This window comes from Labeo rohita, chromosome 13 (assembly GCF_022985175.1).
Source record: "Labeo rohita strain BAU-BD-2019 chromosome 13, IGBB_LRoh.1.0, whole genome shotgun sequence".
Lineage (NCBI taxonomy): Eukaryota > Metazoa > Chordata > Actinopteri > Cypriniformes > Cyprinidae > Labeo > Labeo rohita.
Genome location: NC_066881.1, coordinates 28,554,323 through 28,570,363, shown reverse-complemented (window position 1 = coordinate 28,570,363; position 16,041 = coordinate 28,554,323). Strand labels below are relative to the sequence as shown.

General features: G+C 32.7%; 1 protein-coding gene across 1 annotated transcript in view; it reads left to right on the top strand.

Moving 5' to 3' along the window:
* pcdh15a (protocadherin-related 15a) overlaps window positions 1–16,041 on the top strand; it is a 274,694-nt gene that overhangs the window by 214,241 nt on the left and 44,412 nt on the right. Inside the window, 3 exon segments of the mRNA XM_051125245.1 lie at window positions 11,128–11,237; window positions 11,405–11,545; window positions 14,282–14,409. Coding sequence (XP_050981202.1) covers window positions 11,128–11,237; window positions 11,405–11,545; window positions 14,282–14,409 — 379 coding nt within the window.

The following is a 16,041-nucleotide window of genomic DNA, read 5'->3' as shown; positions in this document are numbered from 1 at the left end:
CTTGGTATTATTTTGTGCTATAGTAGAGAACATAATAAAGGCTATACTTCCATATGAATCTCAAAATTGCATGATGAAATTGAGACATATTGAAAAAGTTAATTTCCATGTTCATAATCTCTACAGAAGTTCCTCGGCTCCATGTCTTTCTTGTAGATCTGACATTCACTGTGCATTGTGGGATTCCTATCAGTGTGTGTGCTGAAGCATGTCCAATCAAGAGAATTTGTAGTGAAGGTCTAGCGCTGATCAGATGTAGCAGGAAGCAACTGAACTCAATTTGTGTCATAGTCAGGGGTCCTCACACCTCATTTAAAGAGCGTGTGATTTGAGAGTTTAATGCATTATTTAAAAGTGTATTTACATATGAGCAATTTATCATCAGTCTTTGAGATATAAGACTAAATCATTGAACAGCGAATGGTGTAGCTTAGATGCAGTAGGTGACTTGTTGAATTACAGTGTTTTCTGCTTAGCAAACTTACCTTTCGTGTTGTGTATGTTTGTTTCTGATGACATGATTTTTCTGAAGCATTGCTTTAATTTCAAAGTCCTACTGATGTATTTCACAGCAGCAGTTTCCATAGCGATTATGGATAAAAAGCCAGTCTATTTTAGGCTTGAGCGATTGGCCATTCATTGGTAAGATTGATATATCACAGCTGGCTTCTGAAATGAGCTAAACTCCTGTGCTCGATCGGACTAGCGTGCTAGTCTCATTAGCATAGCTGCATATACAGCCAAATGACTTTCAACAGTTCATTTGTCTGTCTAAATGAATAATAAACGAGCTAACAACATGTGTATGAACTTTTTTGCAGCGTTTGATGTGTAAAAGAAGCATATTTTAGCTGAATAAGACCAGAATAAGATTGTGCATGTGCAACAGTTTTTTTTTTTTTTTCTCAAAGTTCTTTTCAACTTTGACTTTTCAAATAATCCTAAAAAAATGTTACTGTTTTACTATATTTTTGATTAAAAAAAAGCAGCCTAAGTGGGCAACTGAAAACTAGCATTAAAAAAAAAGACTTATCTGTGGTTTCCTGCAGCATTATTTAATTTTTATTCATTTTTCTGTAGTAGTAGTAGTAGTAGTAGTAGTAGTAGTAAGTATTATTGTTGTTGTTGTTGTTGTTATTTAGTTTTTATTTTTGATTAAATAATTGTAGCCTAAGTGGGCATGTAGAACTGGTGTTAAAAAAAAGCTTACTGTTACCTGTGGTTTCTTGCACCATTAATTAATTTTTATTAATTTTCCTGTAATAATAATAACAATAATACATTATTATTATTATTATTATTATTTTTTTTTTTTTTTATTCAATATTTGCAGCCTAACAAGCATGAGGCTTGAGGCATGAGATACTTAAACTAAAAAACTAGCGTAAAAAATGAAAAACAAACACACAAACATGACTGCTTATGATATTACCTGTAGTTTCCCGTTGTTTAATTTTTATTAATTTTTCTGTAACAACAACAACAACAACAATAATAATAATAATAACAACAACAATAATAATAAATATTATTTTTGATGAAATAATTGTAGCCTAAGTGGGCAAGAGATACTTAAACTGAAAACTAGCGTTTAATAAAAAAAAAAACGACTTATGCTGTTACCTGTGGTTTCCTGCACCATTGTTTAATTTTAATTCATTTCTGTAGTAGTAGTAGTAATAATAATAATAATAATAATAATAAGTATTATTATTGTTGTTGTTTTGTTGTTGTCATTATTTAGTTTTTATTTTGCATTAAATAATTGTAGCCTAAGTGGACATGAGAAAAAAACAAAAACAAACTACTTATACTATGGTTTCCTGCACCATTAATTATTTTTTATTCATTTTTCTGTAGTAATAATATATGTATTATTATTATTATTATTATTATGTTTTTATTTTTTATTAAATATTTGCAGCCTAACTGGGCATGAGATACTAAAAAAACTAAAAAACTAGCATAAAAACTGAAAACAAACAAGCAAGACTGCTTATGATGTTACCCGTAGTTTCCTGTATTTCATTTTTATTAATTTTTCTGTAGCAACAACAACAACAATAATAATAGTAAGTATTATTATTATTATCATTATTATTATTAAGAATATTGTTATTATTATTAGTAGTAGTAGTAGTATTTCGTTGTATTTTTGATTAAATAATTTAAGTGAGCATGAGATACTTAAGCTAAAAAAACTAACAAAAAAATCAAGACTGCTTATGATACTACCCGTAGTTTCACATTGTTTAATTTTTATTAATTTTTCTGTAACAACAACAACAACAACAATAATAGCAATAATAATAAAGTATTTTTATTATTATTATTATTATTTTGTTGTATTTTTGATTAAATAATTAAAGCCTAAGTGGGCATGAGATACTTAAGTTAGCATAATTTTTTTTTTTTTTTTTTTTAAAAAGCACTGCTTATAATGTTGTAATAACCGTGGTTTCCTGCACCATTATTTAATTTAGTTAATTTTTGAATAATAATAATTATTATTATTATTAATAATAATCCACAAAAAAAAAAAAAAAAACTACTATTAGTATGATTATTGTTGTTGTTGTTATTATTTAGTTTTAAAAAGGTAATTAAATTACCTTTTTTCTACTGCACATTTTAACCTAAATATAACTAGAAATATCTATCCTTACTTCCTCCTTATTTGTTTATAGTAATTTGGCAAACTACGTTTCTGGACACAAAATAAATGTGATTTGTGATTTCATAACAAGCCATTTTTAAAGCTTAGTAACTTTTTGAAGCTTTAGATATTTTTGGACATGAAACGTTTCTTGTTTTCTAGTTAGTGTTTTTTTTTCCCAACTTTTCTAGTGTTCTCCAAAAATGGAGGTTTTGCAAGAAATGAAGATAATAAAGTTGTGTTCTGTCTTTTTCCAGCGGTGGGATTTGAGTTTTTCAGCCCATTCAACTGTAATGTTATGCAGTCTGAAGTCCATTCTGAGAGGACTTGGTGTTTAAAGGCGGCTGTGTGTTGACTGAAGCAGTGGGCCAGAGAGAACACTTCACAGGAAGCTCTAATGGCGTGAGCTATAGAGAGCATGCAGCGTTTCTCTGTAGACCTCATTAGGCTGTGGACTGCAGCTGGAACACTCTGGAGATCTGATTAAAGCACGCCGGATTAAAACGGGTTAAATGAAGACTTATGACGCTCTCACAAATATGTTCAGCATTTTAACAATGAGCAAAAATACTATTTTTGGATGGCTGTAGCTCTGTCGTGTAGTGTTTGTCAAATTTAGTCTTTCGGCTGCTTGATGTTTATAACTGGAGACAGATTTGATCATTACTCTGGAAATATTCACACTAAATGTTTCATCACGGTCGGCTTAGGTCTGGCAGGAATATATAGTATCTACAAGGTATCTTGCGGTATGAATATTTAGACATGTAAAACCTTTTTAAAATTCCATGTATTTATGTAGTATGTTGTTGTACTTCCTGAGTAACATCTCTGAGGACAAGTTCATACATTCCCAAGGTTTAATAAATCTCAAGGTCTTGTTTACCAACAAGTGATACGCACACACACGTAGTGCGTACTGCAGGGAAGTTGTCTTCTGTTGTCACGTCTTGTCATCATCATTGTGTGCTTTGCCCAGGGCTTCTGTCGCACTGACACCTCTACACTTTCAAACACAATAGATGAGCCTCGCAAAACCTGTCAAGAACATGTCTGGGTCATATTTCACCCCAAAACAAATTGTTTTGCATAAAGAAAAACATTTTTTTGTACTGTGGCATTTTCTTGTCAGTTATATGCATCGCTTCCTTTCTCATTATCGTAATGCAGAAAGATTTCGTTCTCATTCTTAAAAAACAAAAAAACAAAAGTTAAATTAAATTGTAAAGAATTTATACATCACTGTTGAAAATGTTATGGTGCATTTAATATATGCAGATTTTTTTACTACTGTATTTTTTTAAACTGTATTTAATTGTCATGATGACAAGGTCGAAATGTGACAAGCAAAAAAGTTTTTCTTTATGCAAAATATATTTTTGTGCATATTATTCTTATTTTCTTTTTAATTTAGGGGTGAAATGTGACCTGGACATGTTTTTAAGAGATTCACCGAACTGAATTATTCATGCGAGAGTTTGTGTATTTGCATGTCTGTGGGTGTTTGAGAGGAAGGGAACTAGAACAAAGAATATCTAAACTCTTCACCCAGTCAAAAGAAACAAAGACAAAGAAAGAAAGAAAGTCTGTTTGTGTTTTTTTATTTTCTCTTTTACTCTGTTTATTGCTACAGACCAAATGAACTTTTGGTCTAATTAATGTAAACTTTCTAAAGACCAACTTTTGCTCAAATGTAATTAATATAAAACTTTTTATATGCATTTGTTCACATTCCCAGTTATTAAACATAACTTTAGATATTTTATTTTATTTTATTTCATTTCTATTTATTTATTATTTATTTTTTTTTTTTTGAAGTTGTTTTATGTCTTAATTTTATAGACACTTCCATTTTCAGTTGATAGCATCATGGGATAAAATAAAGTGTATAAGTTTTACCTTTTGATCAAATGATTAATGTAAAACTTTCTTTATTAAACCCATTATTAAACTTACCCTCAATTTTATTTTATTTTATTTTATTTTGTTTTACTTAGTTTTGTTATTTTTGAGAAGTTGCTTTACGTCTTAATGTTATAGACGCTTCCTTCTGTTTTCAGTTGATAGCATCATGGGATAAAATAAAGTGTATTTACCTTTTGATAACTGTTTAGAACTGTTGTACCTTTTGATCAAACGTAATTAATGTAAAACTTTCTTTTATATGTATGTTCACCATCCCATTATTAAACTTATATTAAACTTTTTATATGTATTTGTTCACATTCCCAATTATTAAACATACCCTTTGATATTTTTTTATTTTATTTTATTTTATTTTTGAGCAGTTGTTTTATGGCTTTCTTTTATATGTATGTTTACAGTCCCATTATTAGACCTTTATTTTATTTTATTTTTATTTTATTTTATTTTATTTTATTTTATTTTAGAGATGTTTTTATGGCACAATTTTATAGATGCTTCCTTCTATTTCCAGTTGATAGCAGATAGCATGGTGGGATATAATAAAGCATAGTTTTACCTCATTTCTTCTCTCTAACTATTAAGACAGTTTAAGTAAGAAGCAATACAGCTTATCACTATTGCAATATGTTTGCAAGGTTTGATGGCCAGTTGTACAGACACATTTTCATTTGATGTCACCTGGTCTAGTGTTTGAATGTCCATTATGAGCCACTTGAAGATTAGAACTGTTATACCTTTTATTATGTATGCAGCTCTCTGGAATACTTGATTCTGATTAGACAACCTCCCCATTTTGCTCTGCTCTGCGTTGGGGTCTGATCTCCCCGTCGGGTTTATTTTACAGTAATGACTGGCTGATTGTACGTTATCCCTTACATAATTAACACAGTTCATGAGATGAACTGCTTATGATACTGGACATAAAACAGTGCTGCATGTCTAAAGTCTAAATTAGCATTCCTTAGGGCAGACGAGAGTACATCGTACACTAGTTTTAATCTGGTCATTAAAGCGCTGATACGTTGTGTAAGCATTTTCACTTTTAGAGAGATCCCAGCAGACCTTGAATTTGAATTGCTGAAGACTTTAATAAATGATCTTTCAGTGTGAAATTGAAGAATGTAGAAATTAGTGGAGCTGGATCTTCATCTGTAAGTGCGTCATTGATTACTGATGCAGAGTTAATGCTGCTTTAATTCACTGTTAATGAGCTCTGATGAACTGTTCATACACACATTGATTTTATCACTAGAGGTCGAAAAGTGGTTGTATTGTGGGTGTTTCTATTGCTGGCTGCTTTAGTGTTATTGGTGGGTTAATCTGATCCCAATTGTGTTGTGATCCTATCTAAAGCAATGAGCAGTTGTGCAATCCATCAATAACACATTGCTTTTGATTTGATCACAACACAATTGGTTTTGTATTGCCGGTAGCAATAACAGGCAGTTCTAATTTGACACAGAATCTATTTTCTCGCTGCTAAAAATGAACATTCAGGAGGCAAAAGAATTTGTTTATGAATTTCAGTAGTGCTTAATGCATCATATCATGAAAAAGATGAACGATTATCCATGCATGAATTAAAGTCACTTGGAATGCGACAGTTCCATCACAGTTTTCCACACATTATTTTTCATATCACTTAATGTGGTGTCACTGCTCATTTGCATAAAGTTACACTTTTTTGATTATGTCTAACAGCAAAAGCACAGCACGATGTCAGCATGCTAATTAAAGCAACAATGCCACATATGTATTAAAAAAGCCATACTTAATAATATATACCGTATGATATAATAATATATACCGCTACAAGTATGATATTGCGTTTATTCAACGGCACAAGTGTGTAACTAGGTAAGAAACAACAACAGAGTGTCTTTCAAAAACAACACTTTAAAACTAGTAATGAAGGAACGTTAAGTTGCTTCATTTAAAGCTTATTGCATTTCTCTATTAAAAGCTCACTGTATTATATAGAGTATTATGAGAGAGAGATGGACTGAGCGAGTGTGATTACCTGCATCTGATACAGCATTTATTCTTCAGCTCAGTCTATATATTCACAATAAAACATTAGCTTAAATGTCCTCTGAGGACAAGCGATATCTTTGTCGTACTATCCTTTCAACTGTTAAGGGTGATTTCCAGTGACAGGGCTGCTCAGTGCATTTGTTGGTAAAAAATATCTTCCCTGTTCACAACCCTGTTACAATGTCTCTTTCAATATAAAAGTCTTTACTGTGGACTCAGTTATAAAAACAGTCTCTTGTCGCCAACTAATGGTGGAACAGTGTAACAAAAAACACCATCACAAACACACAAACCATTTTTCAATACTGAATAACATAAAAGTTGCTAGGCAATTCAGTCAAAAGTACAAAAGGCAGCGCTCTGATATACAGCATTACATTTACATAAAATATAACGTGATGAGATTTTGCCATCAGCCAAAACTATTTGCTCTGGAACAAATAATAGATTAATGGGACCAATGAGTGCCCGTTAGATTTACCCAAAACTAATTATATCTCATATATCATTATATCTCTAATTATATACAATAAAGGCATCAGAGTCAGCAGCAAATTCCATAAGAATTCTGGCCGAGGTGAGGCTGCTCTCTGTGGGTTCATGAGCAATGAATGGAGCGTTGATGCCCTGAAGCTCACATCTCTGAAAACATTAAAGCAAATTTTCAAATAGACGTTATCTTTATAAACAAACTGCATATTTGAAGTCTAAACAAGCACGTTCTTGCCTAAAAAACTCTTAGAACTACATTCTGTGACACAAAAACAGTATTGTTTTTAAAATTATAGGGGAGCATCCGCCGTGACATTTGCTGTGAGAAATACCACAAGCAGAGTGAAACAAACGGTGAAGCGGTTGGAGTTTCGATATCACAGGAATATCACAAACCTCTCAGCCAATCAGATCTAAGGACCAGAAAGAACAGTTCTTCTGTTTAGGTGCTTTCGTGTTCTGGTCTCTATAGAATTCCATGTTAAAACAGACTGAATTGAAACTTTTTCAATACAACTAAATTTAAAAATGTGCGCAGGTTTAACATTATATTATTGTCTCGGAAAATATGTTAAGTTGACTAGAAACACCAGAGACCGGAAGTGTAAAGCACCGCTCTGGTTGGAGACCTTTGCGTTCAGAAAAAGTTGGATATGAAGACTTTACATGTAAAAATCTGAAAGTCTATCTGAGATTTTCTTTTAAATGAACTTTTTAATCAGGCTCCTATGAAAATAACATTGGATATTTTTGAAAACAAAGCATTCAATAACTGACTAATAACTAGGGCTGCCCTCGGCTGAAGATTTTTCTGGTCGACTAGTAGTCGTTCACTTTAAGCACTAGTCGACTATTAGTCACAGGTTTATTAATAAACCATATAAATCATAATAATGAGCCTTTAATTGTCTACATAGCCTAACAAGCGCTCAAGCGCACAAAAAAAAGCTGATATTATTGTTATAAATGTGTCAGGGGAAAAACAGCAAGGAGACTGCATTAACAATTTACTGATAAACTAGTGTTTTCTTTGTTTTTGGCTTAAGAGATGAAGTCGGCAACACTGACTTGTCATCTTCGCAATAGTGATGCGCCTGTATGCATGTTTCATACAGATTACATCATCTAAGAATATTTGTTTTCTATTCAAATTGGTTTATTTGAAAGTAGACATTCCACTCTTTATAGACATATTTTTCATGTCTGTAAGACAAGTAAATAGTAGTCAACATTTGAAGTCATCAAAGTTGTCCTAATACAAGAACAAGTTTTGTTTTTGTTTTAGGACAACTTTAAGGAAAGGTCTTGATCCACTTCAAATGTTGACTACTGTACACAGTTTCAAAGTTTAGCATTCAAGTTCACAAAGACTGATGACAGAAAGCGCATCCTGTTTGCTTTCATTATTTTACAAAAGCACAACGTTTCGTTGTTATTCAGAGTGCACACAAATAAACGTAGAGTCTTTACAAATTCAAAAGATATATTTTTTATCTGTATGACCAAAAATGGAGTATTTTAAGAGCAAATGACCACACCTCCATCTGTCATGCAGTAAGCACGCTACTATTCAGCTTCCACACTCCGCATGCACTGTAAAAAACAACTTGTTGAGTCAACTTAAAATAATTTGTTACCCGGCTGCCTTAAAATGTAAGTTCAGTCAACTCAAAAAAGTTTATTCAACTTGAAATGTTAAGTTGTACTAAGTGACAACTTATATATTTGAGTTGATTTAGCTTAAAATTTTAAGGCAGCTGGGTTACTTACCCTGCTTTAATGTTTAACAAACACAAATATCTAAGTTGTCACTTAGTACAAATTAACATTTCAAATTGACTAAAGTTATTTGAGTTGACTGAACTTAAAATTTTAAGGCAGAAGGGTAACAAATAATTTTAAGGTGACTCAACAAATTGTGTTTTTTGTTTTTTACAGTGTAGTCACTTGAATAGCGCACATTTTTCTAGATTAACATTAGATTAAGCAGCTGTGCAAAGTTGGTACTACGTGCATATTTTAGATGAAAAGCCATATTTGAGGTCGATAAATGATAGGTGAGTGTTTAGAATCGATGTCCTGCCCGATGTACTGGTACAAAATAATCCATCTCAAGTAAATGTTGTTTTTCTGGAGCTGTTTTCTATTCATAAAAAAACTTTTAAAAGGAAAGATATATATGTGTATGTATATTTTAAAGTTCTGACTCATCACATCCACTGTTAACATTCAAGTTAACATGCAGTGGCATAAAATGTCACTCTACACTACTATGTAGCAGAGCTAAATGGACTGGATGATTACACGGCTGTGTAAATGCAGTGAGAGTATGACAATGAGAAGATTACAGATGTGCTGATGAAGATAGTCATGAGTTATTGTGTGGGAGTGCACAGCAACTCATTTCCATTAAAAAGATGCTCTTCTTTTTTTGTGTTTTCTCACTCCTGCACTGAGGTTCTGGCTATTTCTGTCCTCTGTGATTCCCATGGTAACCAGTGTGAAGCTGAGCATCGCTGAGATTTCGGCGTGACCTCGGCTCCTCGCTGTCAGTGTAGCGGTTGACTGCGGCAGCGCCCTATTGTCTCAGAGACAGAGCAAAGCGCTTCACCCCGTTTACGGCGCAGAGAAACCCAGGCAGTCGGCGGCTCTTTGTCGAGATCTCACAATGATGGCTGTATTTTGACTGTTGGACAATAGAGACAAGAGTGTCATGCCCACCCACTTCTGACGGCTGGCGTGCGGTCCTCTCCTGTATGAGAAAAAGCACGGAGGCTTTCAAAACATCTGTGAGAGGAGTACAAGAGCTGTGACAGTTCATTCAGATAGACTTTCTGGTTTTTGTCCTTTCCTCCACCCATACACTTTACAGGAGCTTTGTCTCACACAATAGTCCTATTTTCTGCCATTTTTCATAAGAGAGGTTGACATCACTAATATTAGTGATGGGTAAAGATAATTGCTGTCATACATGTATGTACAATGCTGTTGAAAAGTTTAGGGGCGAGAAGACTTTTAAATGTTTTTGAAAGTCTCTTATGCTCACGAGGCTCCATTTATTTGATCAAAAATACAGTAATATTATTTCTATTTAAAATAACTGTTTTCTAATTTAATTTAATGTAATTTATTCCTGTGATGGCAAAGCTGAATTTTCAGCATCATTACTCCAGTCTGTCACATGATCCTTCAGAAATCATTCTGATATGCTGATTTATATCTAATATCTAATAATTAATGTATCCTTGAATAAGTGTTTATTTCGCTCTCAAAATAAATAAATAAAAACCCTACAGATAACCAATGTATTTGAGTTTGAGTTCTTGTTTGGTAAATGGCTCATGAATTTTCATGCTTTCATGCCCTTAACAGGCAATAATTCACCACACAAAACAAATTCACAGTGTTGCTTGAGAATCCATAGTCTGGATTGTATTTTCTTTTGATTTGTGTAGTTTTGTTCATGCTTTATGAGGATTTCACGCATCCTGTCCATGTCAGCTTCTACCTGTTGACTAGGTGACAGATTTATGTCCAGCTTTTGACATGAAAAACAAAAGATACAGAACGTATTTTGTCTTTCCTTTTAAAAGTGTTTTTTAAAGTTATTTTTGTAACCAAACTAGTATTAATCATTTTATTATTTGCATTGCACATTGCTTTCATTAGAACAGGCCTCTGACTCTTCAACTGAGAATCGCTGGCCTCTGAGGTCAGCTCATTTTGTAGACAAAAGCTTTAGAAATTGATTTTTCTTTAGACTTGTGATTCACTTGTGCTGCTTTTTAATATAGTAATTAAACTCTTTTTTTTCCTTCTGTTCTTTCTGCACTTTCTGTAGGTCTTTTGTGGAGGTGGAGGGCTTATTGAACTGCTCTGATGTTTATACAATATTCAACAGGAAACTGACATTTATGTCACAGTATATGCGCTGGAGCTGACAGTTCTCCACTGCACTCAGCTGTGGGTTGTGTAAATGCTGAATGAAGTTTGTCATTTGCTCTGTTTTATTTCTGCAGGTTTAGTCCGGTGAGTGAGAACGCTCCTGTCAGGACGCCTGTGGGAATGATTCTGGCCGCAGCCGTCAACACCACTGTCTTTTACTCCATAGTGAGTGGAAGTGAAGGAGGTGAGTTTTCACTCCAGAGCGAATTCACTAAACCTAAAATGTGTTTCTTTAATATAGAATAGAGTAAATATTTAGTTGGCCTGCAGGTGATTTGTGAATAAGATACAAGAGTGGATTTCTAGTCTAGTGGCGCTGTGAACTGTTCTCTGATCAGTTTGTGTTTGCAGGTGAGTTTGTAGTCAATAACCGCACTGGGATCATCTACACAAATAAACTTCTGGACTACGAGAGCGTGACCAGTTATGTGCTCCGGGTGCAGGCCGATTCTCTCGCCGTCATCCTCGCCAATCTGCGCGTTCCCTCCAAAAGTAAGAACAGCACAGAAGTATGCTTCTTCTTTTCCAAGGATTTTATTTGGACATATTATCTTATGTGACCATTTCATTTGACCTGACATTTCGAGTGAAATTCTGAATTAAGATATGTTTTGGTGAACTTCACTAAGCTTTCATTAGAATGTGTGATATTTCTTTTCTTTGAATTACATTTTTTGCATTGAGACATTATTTTCATAACAATTAAGCACATTTCCCCCCACATGCATATTACTATAATGCAAAAAAAAAGAATGCAAAAACATTACAGTTTATGAAAATTATGATTAAATTATTTAAAAAATATATACCACATTTAATTTATGCTTTATTAAAATTGTTTCTAAAATGCATCTAAATGATCTAAACTTTAATTCATTTAGATTAGTGTTCTTTTAATCTAAATTTATTAAAATAACACTAATAATAATACATTTATATGTATAAACTTGCCTAAATTAATTAAAAGTAATTTATGTTTAATTGAATAATAATGATATATTATATATTATAAATAGTAGTAAAATGTATTTTATATATATACAGTATATATATACACACACACACACACACACACAATAAAAATAACAGTATACATATATATATATATATATATATATATATATATATATATGTTATTTGGCAAATTATATGTTTATTATTGTAATTGTTTATTGTGTTATTTATGTAATTTAATTTTATTTGCAACATTTAATTTTTATTTTATTAAAATGGTTTATCAAAATCATCTAAATTAATGAATTTAAGTATTCTCTAAATATACAGGGTTATTTTTATTGTAAAAAAAAAGAATCTACAATAAAAATAATAACACTAATAATAATTAATTTATATTTATATAGTCAACATTGGAAGTGGATCATATATAAACCATAAACCTATATATATATACCTATGTATATAGTAATTAAACTTTTTGGAAGTAGTGAGCTTACTTGGCATGGTAATAGAATAGGCTTCATAAAAATGTATATACATAAAATACATAAAAATTATTATTTAGCAAATTATGTGTTTATTGTTGTAATTGGTTATTGTTTTATTATTTATTTTATTTTATTATTTAAATGTAATATTTATATTTAATATATAAAATACATTTATATTTAATACTTTTGCCACCATTTTATTAAAGCAACAAAGAATAACGTTTTCCTAAAATACAAAAGCAATTGGATAAACCACACCCTTTAATTATGGAAGTGTCACTGTAGATCCGCACCTCTTTTTTGCTTTAACGTATGTGCTGAATCTCACTTAGAGCAGAGAGATATTGAAGAGGTCATAAGTGTAGAGCTCATGTGGTTTATTGAGGTTGAAGGATAGACAGGACAGGTAGAACAGAGCGCATTTCCCTCTTCCTGTGAAATTTCTGATCTTCCTCCTGCAGTCTGTGTTCATTAAAACTGCATAGGTGTGTGCTGAAGAGAGCAGAATACAGCTCAGATCACTTTAAGATAGACACAGAAACATGCTCACACGTTGAATTACAAAGCAGTGTTAATTAACAGCATTCATTTTAGATGAGTGGCTTTTTTTGTGCATGACATCATGAAATTAAAATTGGCTCTGTGCACTTATTTAATACATATTTCTGGTCTTGCTGGGAACGATTTGTTAGTGCATCAAAAAAAAAAAAAAAGTAATAACTTGTTTAACCTCTGGAGCATTGTTTTTGTTGTTGACAGTGTCATCTTTTAATTTCAACTCTGATTTGATTGTGCTTTCAGTTGTCGATAAAAGTATATTCTCAATCCTGTTTAACCTGTTTAATTCCCTACTGGCAAGATGAGGTTTTAATAAAAGCTGACTGTCTATGCTATATATATATATATATATAGACAGTGCTTAATATTTTTGTAGGTATAAAATAAAATAACAGGTTTTGTTTGAATTTTTTTTTTTTAAATGACACATTTAGCTATTAGCCATTCTGGAGATTTCTACCCAAAATTGGTGTAGAAAATGTCCATTGGGATACGTTGAGTCATAAAAGGCCTCCTAAAAACATGGGTTTTTCAGGAGATTAATAGGAAACTTCCACAACCAATTGCAAACTCACAGTCAGGCCCATTTTTCACGATTCAATCAAATCCCAGTGGATGAAAAACTCCGTCCTACATTTTTTGTTGTTGTTGTTCAATGTGTTTCTCATTGCATATTCACTCAGAAATAAGCCACTTTACAGAAATAAAATGGGTTGCAAACTCTATTTCATGTTAAATTTAAAGTTCATTGAGCACATCACAAGCCTTTGATAGGAAAACTGTACAAATCACAAACATGAGAGAGCAAGAGAGAGAGAGAGTATGTGTGTGTGTCCTGCCATGTGTTTTGTTTTAACTTTGATGTAAATTTTGTTGTACATAACAGGACTGGCACACCTTCTCTCTCTCGCCTCCCCACCTGTTTTCTACATTTCTTTCTTTTCTCTCTCATTGAGCTATGATATACAGCTCTTCATCTCCGCTTTCCCCTGTGTGCGCTTAGATCTACACCAGATGACTTTATATATTGTCGTTTAGTGCAGCAGAAGACAAATGCTTTCTGACAGAGCATATTTCTCATGTCTGCCACAGCGTGGAGAGGGTTGCAGCAGCTGTGTGTGTTTACATTAACACTGGCTTTTTTATTCTGTGACAAATAGGGCTTATATTTCCATAAACTAAGGTCTGTTTCTTTTGTGTGTGTGTGTTTAAATATAACCAGCGAACACGGCGAAGGTTTTTATCGACGTGCAGGATGAGAATGATCATCCTCCGGTCTTCACAAGGTCTCTTTACATCGGAGGAGTGACTGAAGACACTAAGACTTTCACCACAGTACTAAAAGTTGTGGTGAGTATGTGTATTATTTATTCCTAGGAAGCAGTGTAGGAACAATCTGAAATGTCATGAGGGCACATTATAAACCTTAGGCTGGACTCATGAATATTAATTAGGTGACATAATGCTCACCCAGTAGTCCTAATTGATTTGTTAAAGGCTGGCAAGTGGGCACTTGCCATTGACAAAACAAACATTTTGTGGGGGTTTTTTTTTTTTCAGTTATGCTAATGTCAGGCATTGTGCGGAACACAAAAAGAGACATTTTGAAGACTGTTCACATGTTCTGCAATGGCAGATTGTTGGGGGTTATTTATGCTATATTTTAGGGTTTTTTTTTTTTTACTTGTAATTGTAATAAGATTTTTATTTACTTGTAATTTCTGAAATATCTCTGAAATGTAATATGAAATCGTATTTGGCTTCTAAGATGTGCAGGTTTGACAGTATTTTTTTTTTTTAATCTTATTTATTTATGTTTTTTGCGTGAATGTTACTCAACCATTCATATATATGCAGGATGGAGGCATTTTTTTCCCCCTAAATAAATGTAATTAAACTAAATAAATACATTTTCTTCTTTGTTCCATAGAGAAATCTACAATCAAACCAAAATTTATTTAGACACCTTCAACATTTGTCACATTATCACAGTTTATTTGCTATAGTTTACAAAATGGTAATAAAATATGACAAGAACTGTCACAAAAGACAGTCTCACAAATTAATTAGGTTGAATCACGGCTCTATGCTTACTTTTACTTTTTAAATTTTAATTTAAATTTGTATTTAAAAAAATAATGATCCTAAATTTTGCATGTATATATATTTCAACTTTGTTGCCTTTAAATTTGCCATTGCATTAACCGCAGAATCATAATATTAAATATGATTTATTGTGTTTTTACATTTAGAGTGGTAGTGCAGTTAAGCACAATGCCAGCAGAATCCATTGGAACAATGGTAATTAATTCATAGGGTCTGAAATGTTCTCCAGGTGTTGGCGTCTGCAGTACATTATATTTCATTTTTACAGCGAAGAACCTGCTGTTCACATCCTGACACACCTGTCAACACTAGAGTACAATCTCTCTCTCGCTGTTCAAATCTGCTTGCTTCCCCCCACATCTTAGTAACTGTGCTTAGACAGCTTCTCTCTGCATGCTGACAATGTGGAAGACAAGTGACGGACACCTGTAAAATACCCACCGGGATCTGTGTGTTAGGCTACCGCAAGGTGACCGTTATCTCATAAATTGAGTCTTTTAACATCTATAAAAAGCATTAAGGCATACAATCTGATGATATATGAGGATTATTACATTACTAGGTCATCGCTGAAGTGGAACCTGCAGAGCTTGTGTATTTAATTATCTATTTCTTCTAGCACGGCTTTTGAAGGGATAGTTCAACCAAAAAAAGAAAGTTCTGTCATTAATTACTAAACCCTCATGTCGTTTCAAACCTGTAAGACCTTCCTTCACCTTCATGGCACAAATTAAGATATTTTTGATGAAATCCAAGAGCTTTTCTGCATAGACAACAATGCAACTGACATGTTCAAGGCCCAGAAAGGTAGTAAGGACATGGATAAATATCAGTGGTTCAACCGTAATGTTATGAAGCTACGAGAATACTTCTTGT